The sequence below is a fragment of the Heliangelus exortis genome, chromosome 1 (genome assembly GCF_036169615.1).
Source record: "Heliangelus exortis chromosome 1, bHelExo1.hap1, whole genome shotgun sequence".
NCBI lineage: Eukaryota > Metazoa > Chordata > Aves > Apodiformes > Trochilidae > Heliangelus > Heliangelus exortis.
Window position 1 is genome coordinate 135721973 of NC_092422.1, and position 14067 is coordinate 135736039.

The window sequence follows — 14067 nt, forward strand, 5'->3', positions numbered from 1 at the left end:
GCTTTCTGGTTATATTTATGCTCCACTTACCTACAGACTTCATCAATATGTCTTGAATTTTTTTTTTTCTATATTGAAGTAAAAAAGCATCTCTGTATCCCAAATCAGGGATGATGAGCCACAGATACTGACCAAGGATGACCTGGCACTAAGAGCAACAGCCTACACTGCTTTTAGCAAGGGATTTGCCACTGATCCCCCTCAGGGAAGTCCAGCCTCCCTTAGGTACTTGGGAGGCTCACCTGTCCTGGCTGCAGAGGACAAGGCAGGAGCCATTTGGTCCTCTCCTGAACTGGGGGTGTGTGCTGTGCAGGATGATGCTTTATCATAATCCTTGCAGCCTGTATAACAGATAGCCATGTCATTAGTAAACTCACAGTTGCTTAACTCACTCTTACTGGTGTCAGCAGCAAACTCACCGGCTGCAGAAGCATTGCTCTTATTTCATGTTGGAGAAAACTGAAGCAGAATCTGATCCTTGTGACAACCTCCCATGACCCATGAACCTTGCTGAACAGATGCTTTGAGAATGCCCTATAGCCCACACACACCTAGAAGTTAATTAGAAGTTGTAAAGAAACCAACTGGCTTTCAACAGCTTGAAACCGAAGGCATTTTAAACTTGACTGCTCTCCTGGAGTTAATCGGTTTTTCCCTTGCTCCGTTTTTTCCTTTTTAGCAGCTGGAGTCGGCCGTTCTCCAGCAGCATTCAGGTTAAAACTCCAGCAGCCGTGGCTAAAGCCTCCGACCCTGCTCACGTAGCTGCCCTTCCATTGGCTGCAAAGCACTTACTTCCACTGCAAGCATTTTCCTGTCCATCTTGCAGATATGACCCATTCCAGGCACTGCTCTGCCTTTGCCGAGCCTTGGTTTTTCTGTTCCTTGCTCTCACATCGGCCCCGCCTCCTGCCATCGGAACGCCAGCCGGGATTTTCAGCTCCCGAGTAACCGCTGGCTTGGATTGTGCAAGGAGGGAATTTTCTGTGGCCTCCTGCTCCTCCTTTTGTAACACAGCCCAGCCTCCTTGCTTCCAGATTCCTCCCTCCCCGCCTTAAACTGCAGCTTTCGTGCTTGGCTGTGGTTTGTTTGAAAACGAAAACAAGAAATATAAATGCAGTGCAGCTGTCTGCAGTGTCACCTGTGATTCTGCCTTCTGCAGCACCTACGAGTGTCCAAAGGTACTTTAAAACTGTGCTTCTAATAAATGTTATCGGCCGCTTTTTAGTGACATCTCTGTTCACTCGGCTTCACTGTTTGCTCTTGAGATTGTCCTCTCGTTTGCCTTAAGATAAAAAAGCAGAAGAGGTCAAACAGAGGATGTTAAAACTTCCCAGCTGTAGGAGCTCCTCTGTGATAGCAGTCAGGAAGAGGCAGTAAGTTTGCAGGAAGAACAGCTTCAGGGGAGCCTCTGATGGCTGCATCCTCTGGTGCCAAAACCCCAAGTGGCTTCTTGTTCATATCCCTCTTGTTCTTTGTCTCACCTAAGCATCCCTAAACAAGTCCTTTTTTAAAATTTTTTTTTCCCTGGGAGAACCTGAATGATACCACCCTGTTTTTCTTTCAAATGACATTTCAATTCTTTTTTCTTTTTATTTTTTCTCTCTCTTTTTCTTTTTCCTGATTCCTGCCTCCCCCCTTTAGTTGCAGTTTGTTCCCAAATAAAGTCAACAAATCATTCTTCTGCATCTCTGCATCGTGTGTTCGGCACATCAGACCCAAGTGGTGAGTGTTTACAGTGCTTCAGAAATGTGCATTTCTTCCTTGCTCTTCCTTGCCTTTTCTGGCCATACTTGAGGTTGGTAAGTGTGGGACAAATACAGCCCAGAATCTGTGACCATGGGGAGACTGCACTACCTCATTCAAATAGTGAAGGAGGGAACTTGTCAGTGTGGTTTGTGTTTATGGCTGCCTGCATCCTGTCTGCCCTCTTTCCAGTGCCTGGGAGAATCCAGGTGAATTCTTCTTTTCTCAGCAATAAATCCCATGAGGAAAAATGTGGCTGCCTCCATGCACCAAGCTGAGTAACAAGTCCAGTCCCATTTCACACAGAGCTGCCTGTAGCACTGGGCTTTCCCCTGCTCTCTGTGGTAAGATGACAGCCTGGGGGTTATGTCTGCAAAGGGTACTCCAGGCCTGGAAAAAGGCATCTCCTCTAAGTGCTGAGGGTTAAAATACAGAGGCAGGGCACCTCTAGAAGAGACTGGCAAATCAGAAGGAGCTAAGGAGGGAAGATGGTGGTGGTGGCCAAGTGGGTCCAAGCAGACTGTGAACAATGTTAGGTGGTATCTTAGCAGCCGGAAAAACTTCATGGCAGAGGGAAATAAGAGGCTGGTAATGAAGGAGTCAAAGGATTTTTCTCAAAAGTTTGGTGGAGGAACAGCTGGAAAAGTGCAGGCAGGCAGTGAGGGGAAAAGTCTTTTCTCTGAACTCATGCATTAAGGAAAGGGACATCCAAAGGGAGAAAAAAAAACATCTGCCTGCTGGGGAGGATGTAACACAGTGTGGGGCTGTGGTTATTGTGGGAGAGCCAAATTATTCCTAGCTGGAAATGAAGTTATCTGCGTCCCCATGTGGCCTGAGAACATATCGGGCAGGGTCACGGTAGGATTAGATGTTCAGCAAAAGAGCCAGGAGGTGTGTGAATAGGCTTTCTCATATAAACAGCAGGCAAAGCAGAGAGGGAGATAGTGGGGATGTGGAACACTGTGCACTGCTTTGTCTGGGTATGGAGAAGATGAAGTTCATGGCACAAAGGGCCAAAACCTTGGGCGCTAGTTTAATCTAGCACCTGTTCTCAGTTGAAAAGGACCCCATAACCAGGGTGCTTTCCTCTGTTTTAAAATAGGAAAATTGAAGCTATGAGTGTAGTGTCTGCCCTGCTGGTCTGTGTTGGTCCCAGCCCTGTTGCCCTTTGCAGAGTCCCAGCTCCTGTCCTTCATATTGGCCTGTTCAGGAGTCAGAGGACATGTGCAGAGTCAAAGCTCTGGTCCAGGTGTCCCGGAGGTGGAGGCTGGTGACAGGGCTGAGGCTTCAGGGTGACACTCAGGGCATTCCCTTCCTGGGGCTAGGTGAGAAGGGGTGACTCCCTGATAAAGATCTTTCCCCACCCTTGTATGTGAAACAGCTCTAACGCAAAAACAGGTAGAACACAAATGTTAGTAGAAATAGGCTGATTCTTGAGCCACCTTGCATTAAAGGAATAAAAGCGAAGAATTAGCTAAGTCCTCCCCTGTCAGCTTCTCATGACATCCTCAATAAGCCCAGACTTAAGCATCATTGTACTTGATAATGTACCCTGGACTGCAGCAAATTAGAACGTGCCAAGGACTGTGACAGATCAAACACATTTCATTAAGTACATGTTACTTCTTCTCTCACATTTGACAGTGCGTGGAGCTCTGCTCCTCTCAAAGCTAAGGAGATTGTGCTGCAGCATCCGAATGAACTGATTAGCCAGCTGGCAGGCCTTGCTGCAAGCAGGCAATGGGAAAAAGGGCCTTGCTTGGACTTCAGAAGCTGAAAAAATAACTGGCCTTGGGAACCTGGTGTTTCTACATCCCAATGCTACCCAGCATACGGGGGTGCATTAGAAGGTCGAGAGAGGTTCCTCTCTACTGACCCCTCTACTGTGCCCTGGTCAGGCCATATCTGGAATACTGTGTTCAGTTCTTGGACCCTCAGTTCCAGAAGGACCAGGAACTGCTTAAAAGAGTCCAGTGCAGAGCGACCAAGATGATGAAGGGAGTGAAACATCTCCCTTATGAGGAAAGGCTGAGGGAGCCTTGGTCTGTTCAGCTTGGAGAAGAGGAGAATGAGGGGTGATCTCATCAGTGTTTATAAATACATAAGGGGTGAGTGCCAAGAGGATGGAGTCAAGCTTTTCTCAGGGGTGACTAACAATAGGACAAGGGGCAATGGTTATAAACTGGAGCACAGGCAGTTCTGTATAAATATAAGGAAGAATTTTTTCACTGTGAGGGTGACAGAGCAGTGGCACAGGCTGCCCAGGGAGGGTGTGGAGACTCTGGAGACATTCACAGCCCACCTGGATGTGTTCCTGTGTGACCTCCTGTAGGTGACCCTGCTCTGGCAGGGGGGTTGGACTCAATGATCTTTCGAGGTCCCTTCCTACTCCTAACTTTCTATGATTCTATTTCTATCCTCCCTTCTGAAGCCACTCCAGAATGAGACACTTGCTGTATAAAGCACATGGGGAAGGCAAAGTCCTTCTGCCCCAGTGCCTCACTTCAGCTCCAGATCCTTTTCTCTTCCTCTCAACTTCTGTTTCTAAAATTTGAGCCAAATTTCCAACAAAGATGGAGATGCAGAGGGTTGGGGTGTAGAGGGGCAGATGGAGGTAGACTAAGGCTGGTATGGGTAGGATGAGAAGGGGGCTGTGGAGGGCAAGAGTGAATTTGTGAGTGAGTCTGCAGAAGGAGTGTTGCAGGTGGACTCACTTTACCAGTGACCTTCCCTCTGTCCCATGGACATAATAACTTGGAGAAAATGATTCAAGCTAACACTAAAGAAGTCATTTTCCATAGGATGAGTGAACCTCATGGTGATAGTAGGAAGACATTCATTGTGGTGACTGGTCCCCTCCCTCCTCTTCCCACCAGCAGGTCCCTCAGCAGCTCCCTACAACCCATGTTCTCTTTTCCTTCTGCCCCACAGAACCATGGCAAGAACTGTGGCTAAGGAAGGAGAGTCCAATGAGGCCACTGCAGTTCCTGAAGAGATAAAGAAGGAGGAAATGGAAGAGAGAGGCCAGTGGAGTAGCAAAATGGAGTTTGTGCTATCTGTGGCTGGGGAAATCATTGGTCTGGGTAACGTGTGGAGGTTCCCTTACCTCTGCTACAAGAATGGTGGTGGTAAGTTCACAGCATGCCTGGGTTGTCCTAGGTTTGTGGGCACGAGATATGTGCGTGCCTTAGACCCATTTCTCCCATGCCTTGTGTGCCTCCACATGTACTCCCTTTTTCTCTCCTCCAGCAAGTTACCTCCTGCCAAAGCCTGGAGGAATAAAAATGGAGGGATGAATCCATCTCCCCAGTAAGTATTTTTTTCTCAGAGCAGCTCTCCCAAGTTTGGATGCCAAACTGGACTTTAGCAACTTTTTGATGCTCTTGGGAATCTTGAGAAACAGTTGGTCTTCCAAAACCATCAAATGTTGTGAGTGGTCAGCAAGCCATTAGAAACCTTCTTCTACATAGTGCCCTTTTCCTACTCCCTGTGTCACCCCCACCACTCTCAGGCCACTGTTACAGTCAAGGAAAAGCTTTGATGGTGATGATATCCTTGCCAAGGCCTCATACCTCCTAGAAGAACATTGCTACCTCTTCCACAAGAACAGTTCTGCCAGTGGTTGGCCCACTACTAGGGAAACTTATATGTCAAATTTGATGCCAAATACAGCAATAACATCTTTTTTTCTTGTTCTCTAGAGATGCCTTGAAATAACACTTTAGGACTTGCATATTTTACTTTAAACTTTCTTTGCAGACCATGCTACAAAGGCCTTTCTTTCCCAAGGTGTTGCGAGCTTCTGCCCATGGATGATTCAGCTGTAGTTTGCCACAGAACTACCTAATTCCTGTCCCCAGGCAATTGCTAGAGTTTATCCAAATCAGACAGGAGTCAAACAGTGTCCCCTCTGAAGCAAATGAGAGTTGGTTAAGATGGTTAAAGAAAATGGAACTGTGTTTTCTTTGAAACTGAGATGGTTTTTAGGAGATTCTCCAGTCTCCTTCTTTGAGATTTTGATGGTTGGAATTGGTGGCACCAGAAGCAAGTCTGATCAGTGCAGGTTAGTAAACATTAGTGATGCATCTGATGGAACAGTCCATTCTGCAGTGATGCTGTGAGAGAAAAGTCATATTTTTTACTCAGAAAATTTCTTCCAGAGCTGAGATCATATCTTTGCATAGTGTATGTCTATGGAATCTAGTTTCAGTAGTCCTTGCAATTTGTATGCTAATTAGTGTAAGTGAAAAGGCCACTTTTGTTCATTTTAGATGTTCATTGAAGAAGGTTTTTAATTATTTTCATAATTAAACTACTCTGGAATATCTGAGGCTGTGATTCAGAGGCTAAAAGGGCTTGGTTTGGGAAAGATTAGGTTGGGAGAGTCCTTCCCTCAGAGTTTACATATTCTGCAGAGAGTATGTAGAAGGTACATTGCTCTCTCTAGGACTCTAGGGAACCAGGCAGCAAACAATTAGTATAGGATAAGTGTCTTTCCCATGGCACTCAAAGACATTCTCATCATGTTCTGGTCTCACTCACCCCTCCACCCCAAATTGGAGACTGCTGTCCCATCACCTTTCTCCACCTTTGGATGTAGTGAGAGGGTTGCAAAGCTGTAAAGACAGATATCATACAAATGAGTGCTGCAAAGCAACCAAGAGTAAACTTATCCATGGCTGCACTTTCAAATTTTATCTAGTTGCTCAGCATCCTGAACTCGTTATAGGTCCATAAGGAGAGAGAGTCTGTTTCTGGAGGCCCTTCTCAGGGCTGAGCCTCCTTCAGTGGAGGAGCAAACTGGGGAGGAGATCCCAACTGGAGCTGCAACTGGTAACTGCTCTGAGGAGGTTTGGAGAGACAAGACAATAGAGGTGTGAGAAATCCCTTATTACTCAGAGACCAAACTGGATCCAGCTCTGGGACATATGGTATCAGGGACCTGCTGAAAGGCTCATTTGTGCGCAGGGTAATAAAACTTGCAGATAATAAAAAATCCTGCAGATTTGGCACGCAGGGAGCTGCCTTGCAGCACTGAAAGCAGCAGCTGCTCTAGTTCAGCGTATGCAGTTCCCATTCCCTGCTCCGCAAAGCTGGACCGATGCTGTGAACCAGCATCCCTCCCCCCGGCCTCGGGTCCCCTGCAGCTCCAGCACAGCTGTGTTTAGAAGAAATTTGGGTGTTGCTTGTTATTGTAACATTGTTGGCTTAAAAACAAGAGAAAGTGTTCCTAGTTGCTAATCTGCATGGGAAGGAATTTCAGTGCGAATGACTGTGCTGGCAGGGGAGGAGAGAGCCTGGGGGGCAAGATCTGGCTCAGCTGAGAAAGGGGCCCTTGTTGTGGCTGCAGACAGCCAAGATGCTCTCCAGATTTGATGGTCAGAGGTCCTGATGACCAGAAGTTTACAGTATGGTATGGCAAGACCCCGGCAGTTGTTCCAAGAAGGAAGGCAATTGCCTTGGGCTGTTTGGAGGGGAGCAAAAGTGTGAAAACCTACCCTAACGATGAGGAGAAAGGCTGCGAGGTGATAGAAGGAAGGTCAGCAGTGAAATTGAAATCTCAGAAGCAGTTTTGAGAAGAACAGTGAAAATATCAGATATTTGCAGTTTGGCAGCAGAGAAGAAGGAAATAAATGCAGGCATTAAGCCTTTTTTTTTGGTGATACTTTGTTGGTCATCATGTCTAGAAAAAGCCCTTCTCACTCTCCCTTATTCTTTCATTTCATCAAGGGTTAACCTGAGGGCTATTTCAGGCTGATTTCTCTTATGACATTTCACTATCTTTCAGTAAAGAAAATTACATTGAAGAGCAAAGTGGAATTTTTTCATTTTGAAAATGCTGGAAAGATAATCTTGCCCTTCCCATATTTCCATTCTTTTGGTGCAAACTGCTTTTCAAATTTGTCATGAAATATGTCGCAAGCAAATTTATATCCTGGCAAATTTATTACTTACCAAGAAATGTCACCAGCCTCCAGGTTTGTATCCTCTGGGCAAGTGGGAGTTTTGCTGTGACACCCAAGAAAGGCAGAACAAATGTGGTTATGTGAAACAAGGACTCCTTTTGCTTCGCCTGACTCCTACTGAAAGCTAAAACGAGGTCAGGAGAGTGAAGCAGAGAGAACTTCTCCAGCTCTGTCTTTCTTTATTTGCTTGCCTGGCTATTTCTTATCTCTAGATTTTGACCAAGAGTAAATGCAAAAGTAAATGCAGTAGTAGTAGCACAAGACAGCTTATGCTAGTATTTTTTTCCAAAAAAATGATTGTGTTGGAGACCTTGCTTTTTTCGCAGAGGTTACACGGTTATTTTTGAGAAATGTTTGTGTTTATCTAGCTGAGAGGCCCCAGGTACCTGGCAATAGTGGTAGGGATGAAATTTTAAAGAGGCTTTTGAAGCAGCATCTTACCCCTCTCTGCAGGAGCCTTCCTCATCCCTTACTTCATCTTCCTTTTCACCTGCGGGATTCCCCTGTTCTTCCTGGAGACGGCGCTGGGGCAGTACACCAGCCAGGGAGGGATCACTGCCTGGAGGAAAATCTGTCCCATCTTTGAAGGTCAGTCGAGTTACAGGAATTACTGGCAGCACTTTCTAACAGTTGCTTCCTCAGGGCCTTTTTTGGAGATGTTATTCCAATTAGGTGAGTGGGTTTGGGTGTGTTTGTTGTTCTTTTGGGGTTTTTTTTTGTTTGGTTTTTTTTATGTTTTATTTTATTTTATTTTATTTTATTTTATTTTATTTTATTTTATTTTATTTTATTTTATTTTATTTTATTTTATTTTATTTTATTTTATTTTATTTTATTTTATTTTATTTTATTTTATTTTATTTTATTTTATTTTATTTTATTTCTCCTTTATTCTACCTCCCTTCTTCACCCTCCCAGCCTTGTTTTTCCCTCCTGGTGACTGCTGTGTATGCAGGAGCAGTGCCCTGACCCACTCCCCTCCAGGTCCCCCCACTGTGAGGCGCTGCCTGGGGACTGGTCCAACCCAGCCATAGTCTCTGCCCTGAGATCCTCAGAGTTCAGGAGAGAGGAGAGGCTGGATAGCCAGCAAGCAGGAGGAAGAGGATTCAGGTATCCATGCACAAACACCTACATGTAGCCCAGGACAAATACTGAAGAGAAAGGATGATGAGGAAGGCTGGCTGACTTATGGTGCTTTCCTTGGCCCCCACTGTGCCCAGGACTGCTGTGGCAGCACTTGCAGGCTGGTTTCCTGACTACTGGGAGGAATTACACTGCACACATTGTTCTCACAGCCAGAGATGGGCTGGGGTTATGATTGTGGTATAAGAACTAGGACTCCTGAGGGCCTGGGGAATATTGTTTAATGGCATTAATATGTGAATGACTCTAGCTTCCACAATCTTCCTGTCCAGGGGAGAGCTTATTACTCATGTTTTATAGGCAGAGAAACCTGTGTTCAGACAGATGAAAGGCCTGATTGGTTTGCTCAAACACAGGTCAACAGTACTATTTGAAACTCCCTGGGGACTCTGTGCCCTCCTGCATTGGAGACCCCCATGGTCTGGCATGGGGCCTGAGGGTGGGCAGCAGTGGTATCTCAAAGGGCACTGACAAGCAGTTTTAAACAAATGAATTTGGCCTCTCTGATCCAGTTACCCTCCTGATGTTGGGTTGTGATGGGCACAAGCACAACCCAAGACTAGAGCCCAGCTCCTAGTTCCCAACTTTTTGACAACACCATACTTTATGCATAATGTATTTTAGCAGTGAAAACCACTTTTGCCTGAGTCAAAAATGTTCTACGTGTTCTTCATACAGGAAAAAATTAACTTGTATGCTACATTACATGTAGTGGCATGAAAGTGATCAGAAAAAAGCTTTCCCATCAGTGGAAGCTTTTCTCTCTTTTCCACCACAGATGTGTCTAGAGATAACAGAAATGTTTCCTATCTGCTTACATTCTCTTCCCCTGAGGGTAGGCCTTGCCCTGTTCTCTACTAAGCCACATGGTTGTTGTTGTACCCTTCTTACCATGGCATGGTCTCTGTCTTTGGGGTTAAGCCCAACATGTTGGGTGTTGGTTGGCAGCACCATTCTCATCTCCTTTGTTTTGCTTCACAGGAATTGGGTATGCCTCACAAGTTATTGAGGGATATTTGAATATCTACTACATCATCATCCTGTCCTGGGCACTCTTCTACCTGTTCAGCTCCTTTACTACAGTGCTTCCATGGGCCAGCTGCAATAACCCCTGGAACTCAGGTACACCTTCCCTTGGCTAGCTTCTGTCTCCTTCCCAGTTCCCATAAATTATTTTGGTTTTGTAGAAAATATTTTTTGTGCAGATAAAAAGCTCCATTGTGGATAGAGTCTCCTGCAAAGGCAACTGCCTTCATTCACCTTGGGCAAGTGTCAGGAAGGGTGGGTGGTGTGACCCTCTGCCTAGCAGCAGAGGACAGTAAACCTATTTCTACATGGAGATGTTTTGGACATTGAGATTCCACTGAAAACCCACATTTTCTTGCAAGAAGGAGAGGTAGGTGGGTTGGGAGGGTTTTCAAGACAATCAGGAGCCCTCTTCACATAGTAGGAGCTTTTCAGAAGCTCTAGTACAACAATTTATCTTACGGTTCGCTTAATCTACCCCAGTCCTTCAGAGTTACTGGGACTGTTGCTGCCACATACTGGAAAGTTTCCTTTGCTCACTCAGTTTTTGGCAGGTCAGGCAAAGTCTTCAGTGGAGTATTTTGTCAGTACAGTTCTCCCAGTGCAAGAACCAGCAACTCAGAACTCTAAAGGCACACTTTTTGTGGTCTAGTAATGTCTTTACAAGTCTTTATATCATTGCATTGACCAGGGCTCTCATCTCCCCATGCACACAATTCACAGAACAGTGCTCAGCAGGCAAGACCTGGCTTTGGCTTTATTCAAGACACTTGGGCTGTGCCTGGGTAGATGGGGTAGTTGTGAGGCAATCCTCATGGATCTGAAGTCCTTGACAGGCCTTTTCTACCATGCTGTTGTTTCGCCTTCAGTGGAAAGCCAGCCTGGGAAGAGCTTTGGCAGCAGCTTGGTTCCCTCCCTTTTTCTCTTGGGTCAAATGATCAGTTTCTGTGATGTGTTACATTTCTCCACACTATGGGCCATTCACTCACAATTTCCTCTGCCCCTTCATCCCAATAGAGGTAACCATGCTTTTTAAAGAGTAGATCTTATTCCTTCAGCCCTCCCAGCATGTGTTTGTTTGCACTGAAAGTCAGAGATGTTCTCTTAACAGGCAGCAGCTTCTCAGCCAGAGCTGGGCATCCTTGGTTTTCTGGTGGATTGACTTTTGCTTGCCAAATGCAAGATGAGGGGCATTTCTTGGGTGGGTGGCATTGCTCTGGTTTTAATTTCACACTTTATGGCAGAGCTGGGTGTGGCAGAGTAGAATATGAAGGCATCTGTGGTGTGTGTGAACATACACATGCATGTGTGGGCAGGGAATGGTGCATGGTGAGGAGGAGAATGGTATTTTCTCTCCTGGCTACTCCTAGTGACCATTCCTCAATAATCTGTACTTTGCAGCCATCTGGTTTCCATTTGCCAGGAAATTTATGCTTTTTGTTTCCCTTCTCCTCCTCCCAGGCCCTCGGCTACTATTGGATTGGTATTTGTAGCTGGGTAGAGCCAGAGTGTATTGAGATGCTCAATGGCACGGGGTGAAGAGTCCACGTGCTGCCAGAGTGAGGGTTAGAGTACAGGGGGCAAGAACATCCCTCATAGAGGAGCCTGGGAGAATTGCTCTGGCTCATCAGCTTCCTTTTCTTTTGGTAGATCTCTGTGTGGACATTCTGAATAGCTCCAGCCTGGACAACAGGACCTTGCCTGCCAATGCCACCTCCCCAATGATTGAATTTTGGGAGTACGTGATCGCTTTCCCTCTGTTCAGGCTCCTCTCTCATCCAAAGGCTGCAGCTGTGAGAGCATCTGGGCGGAGGGCTGTGTGTCTCTGTAGGACCAAGTGAGGTGCCAACACTCAGCTGCCAAAAAGATCAGCACAGAGCCCAGGGGCATGAGAACGAGATACACCATGCTCACAGTGTGCCTGCCCAGGGGTGCTGGTGTGCACAGGCACAAATGTGTTCCCTTTCTGGCTCTGAGGTGCCTGGGTGAATGTGGCCATAGAAAGAGGTGTTGAAAGAAGATGAGGACTTGGTGTAAACAGGGTGGTATTTATGTTGGGTGTTGGTAGGCAAGCACGAGAGGCCAGACAGTGAAACAGAAAGGGATAAAACTGCTTTTTCCCTCCTGACCATGTCCTACTTGGTGCCTCAGGGAAGTGGCCCATCAGGCTGCTCAGGCTCATCCCTGGAGAGCAGGGAGCTGAATTGCACGCATGAGATACCACAGAGAGGCTCAGGGAGGTTTGATCATGGGACTGGAGGCAATAAAACACCTCCGAGGGAATGATCCTGCAGCAGGCTGGAAAGTGTCCCAGAGAGGGTCAGCACTGCAGCCTGGAGAGATTGAAACGGCTCCTGGGGCCACACTTCTCCATACTCAAATGAGAAAAATCTGCTAAAGAAGAGGGATACCAGGGGCTCAGTTTCAGTATTTTTTTTTTCCCATTTATGGCTCCTAAAATGCCTCTGAGAGCGTCGAGTGTCCTTTATCCCTTGCAGCCACCACATGGCACGGAACATGACATATGCCTGTGGGTGCAGAAAGCATCTTCAGAGTGCTGGGCCTCCTCTCTTACCTTTTCTTCACACACACTGTTTAGTGAAAGCTGTGCCCCTCTGAAATGATTGCCTAGTTTTTCTGCAGAGGTTGCAAGGTAACCCTGAGGGGACTGGTTTGGAGAAGAATGTGCAGGGGAATAAAAAGTGTGGGGCTGGGTTTCTGGGGACTGCATGAGCTACAGTTCTGCAGTCTCAGGTGGTCCACCCTCACAATGGTTAGCTAGTGTTCATGAAACAAGGCTGAAAGAAGGGCATGGGATCATAAATGTCATTTATGCAAATATATAGAGTGTTTATAGCATATGGGGAGGCCAGAGGAAGAGCGGTCGCCTTGGAGTGATGTTGTCATTTGTGGCCTGCTTTGGACTAAGCAGCTGCCAGGGTCAGGGAGCAATGTGGGACAGGTGGTGATTTTGTGCTTCATGGGTGTCCTGGTTTGGGCCAGGATAGAGGTGATTTTCTGTCTTGTACTTTTGCTTTTAGCTAAGTCTCTTGTAAGTAGTTGCACTTGCTGAAATTAAGAGCAAGTTTCTCAGACAGTGTGTGTTTCTAGGACTGATAACACTCCATGTTTATAGTTACTGCTAGAGACTGGTATGCAGAGCCAAGGACACTGCTCAGCTCTGAAGAAAACATCAAGAGGTCCCACCTGCATCCCTCCTTTGGGGAGGAACGGACAAGATAGATGCCAGAATTGACCAAACAGAGTATTCCATCCCATATACGTCATCCTCAGTATAAATTTGAGGGATCACGAGGGCCAAGCCAGATTTCCTGCTTCCAGCTTCCGGCTGCCTGCCCTTCCTGCCTTTCCTGCTTCCATTCCTTCACCCCGGCATCCTGGAAGGATCCCGTCCGTTTGCTTGCCTGTGCTCCTGATCCGTGCCAGCCCTTATCTGTGTGTTCCTGCCTCCAGTTCCCGACTGCTGCCGACTCCAGGAGTCCAGCCTGGACTTTCCCAGAGCTGCCCTGCAGCCTCGGTGGTGACGTGAGAGCTATTGGGGGAAAGGGGGGAGGAATGTGGTATCCATTTTCTTGTATATTTGTATATATTTATTAATTTTTCCTATTTATCATTACTGTTTCATTAAAGTTGTGTAGTTTAGTTTCCAACCCATAAGTCTCTCTCCCTTATTCTCTCTCCTTTCTTATCCGGGAGGAGAGAGAGATTAATAGAGAGCGTCTGTTACTCGGTTTAATTGCCGGGCCAGTGTTAAACCGTGACAGATTTATTGGCGCCCAACGTGGGGCCCGAGCTAATTGGCTCGAGTCCAGTTCAAATTTTGACTAATTTGCCTGAATAGTTTCAATTCCAACTCCAGTCGAAGAATGGCTTTGTTGAGTGGGAATCAGACCTTTTCCTTTGGAAATTTCACAGGGTTGGAGATTAAACCAATCATGCCGTACCTTTGGTACTTAGGGTATGCAATCTGTTTATTTGCAGCTGGAATTGCTGTTAATATGTGGTTTTTTAATCGTAAGAGCTGCTTTAGAACCATCGTTGCAATATGGTCCTCAATATTGATGTATATCATGGTGCATGGTACAGTGGTGTTTCATACAAGGATTAAGAACTTTGTTAGTAATTACATTTTCAGCCCTCTTTTGAGGAAATATACCTCTCTTGGGCT

General features: G+C 46.3%; 1 protein-coding gene across 5 annotated transcripts in view; it reads left to right on the forward strand.

The window, feature by feature from the left end:
• Positions 1-14067, forward strand: part of LOC139807556 (sodium- and chloride-dependent betaine transporter-like) — a 47552-nt gene that overhangs the window by 2487 nt on the left and 30998 nt on the right. For 2 of the 5 annotated variants that reach the window (XM_071768668.1, XM_071768700.1), the window contains exons 2-6: positions 1642-1722; positions 4675-4871; positions 8163-8297; positions 9834-9974; positions 11529-11616. In XM_071768668.1, coding sequence (XP_071624769.1) covers positions 4679-4871; positions 8163-8297; positions 9834-9974; positions 11529-11616 — 557 coding nt within the window. In that variant the 5' untranslated portion in view covers positions 1642-1722; positions 4675-4678. Of the gene's footprint in view, positions 1-1062; positions 1179-1641; positions 1723-4674; positions 4872-8162; positions 8298-9833; positions 9975-11528; positions 11617-14067 lie in introns of those variants that run through there. The other 3 variants (XM_071768682.1, XM_071768691.1, XM_071768675.1) reach the window with 3 other exon arrangements.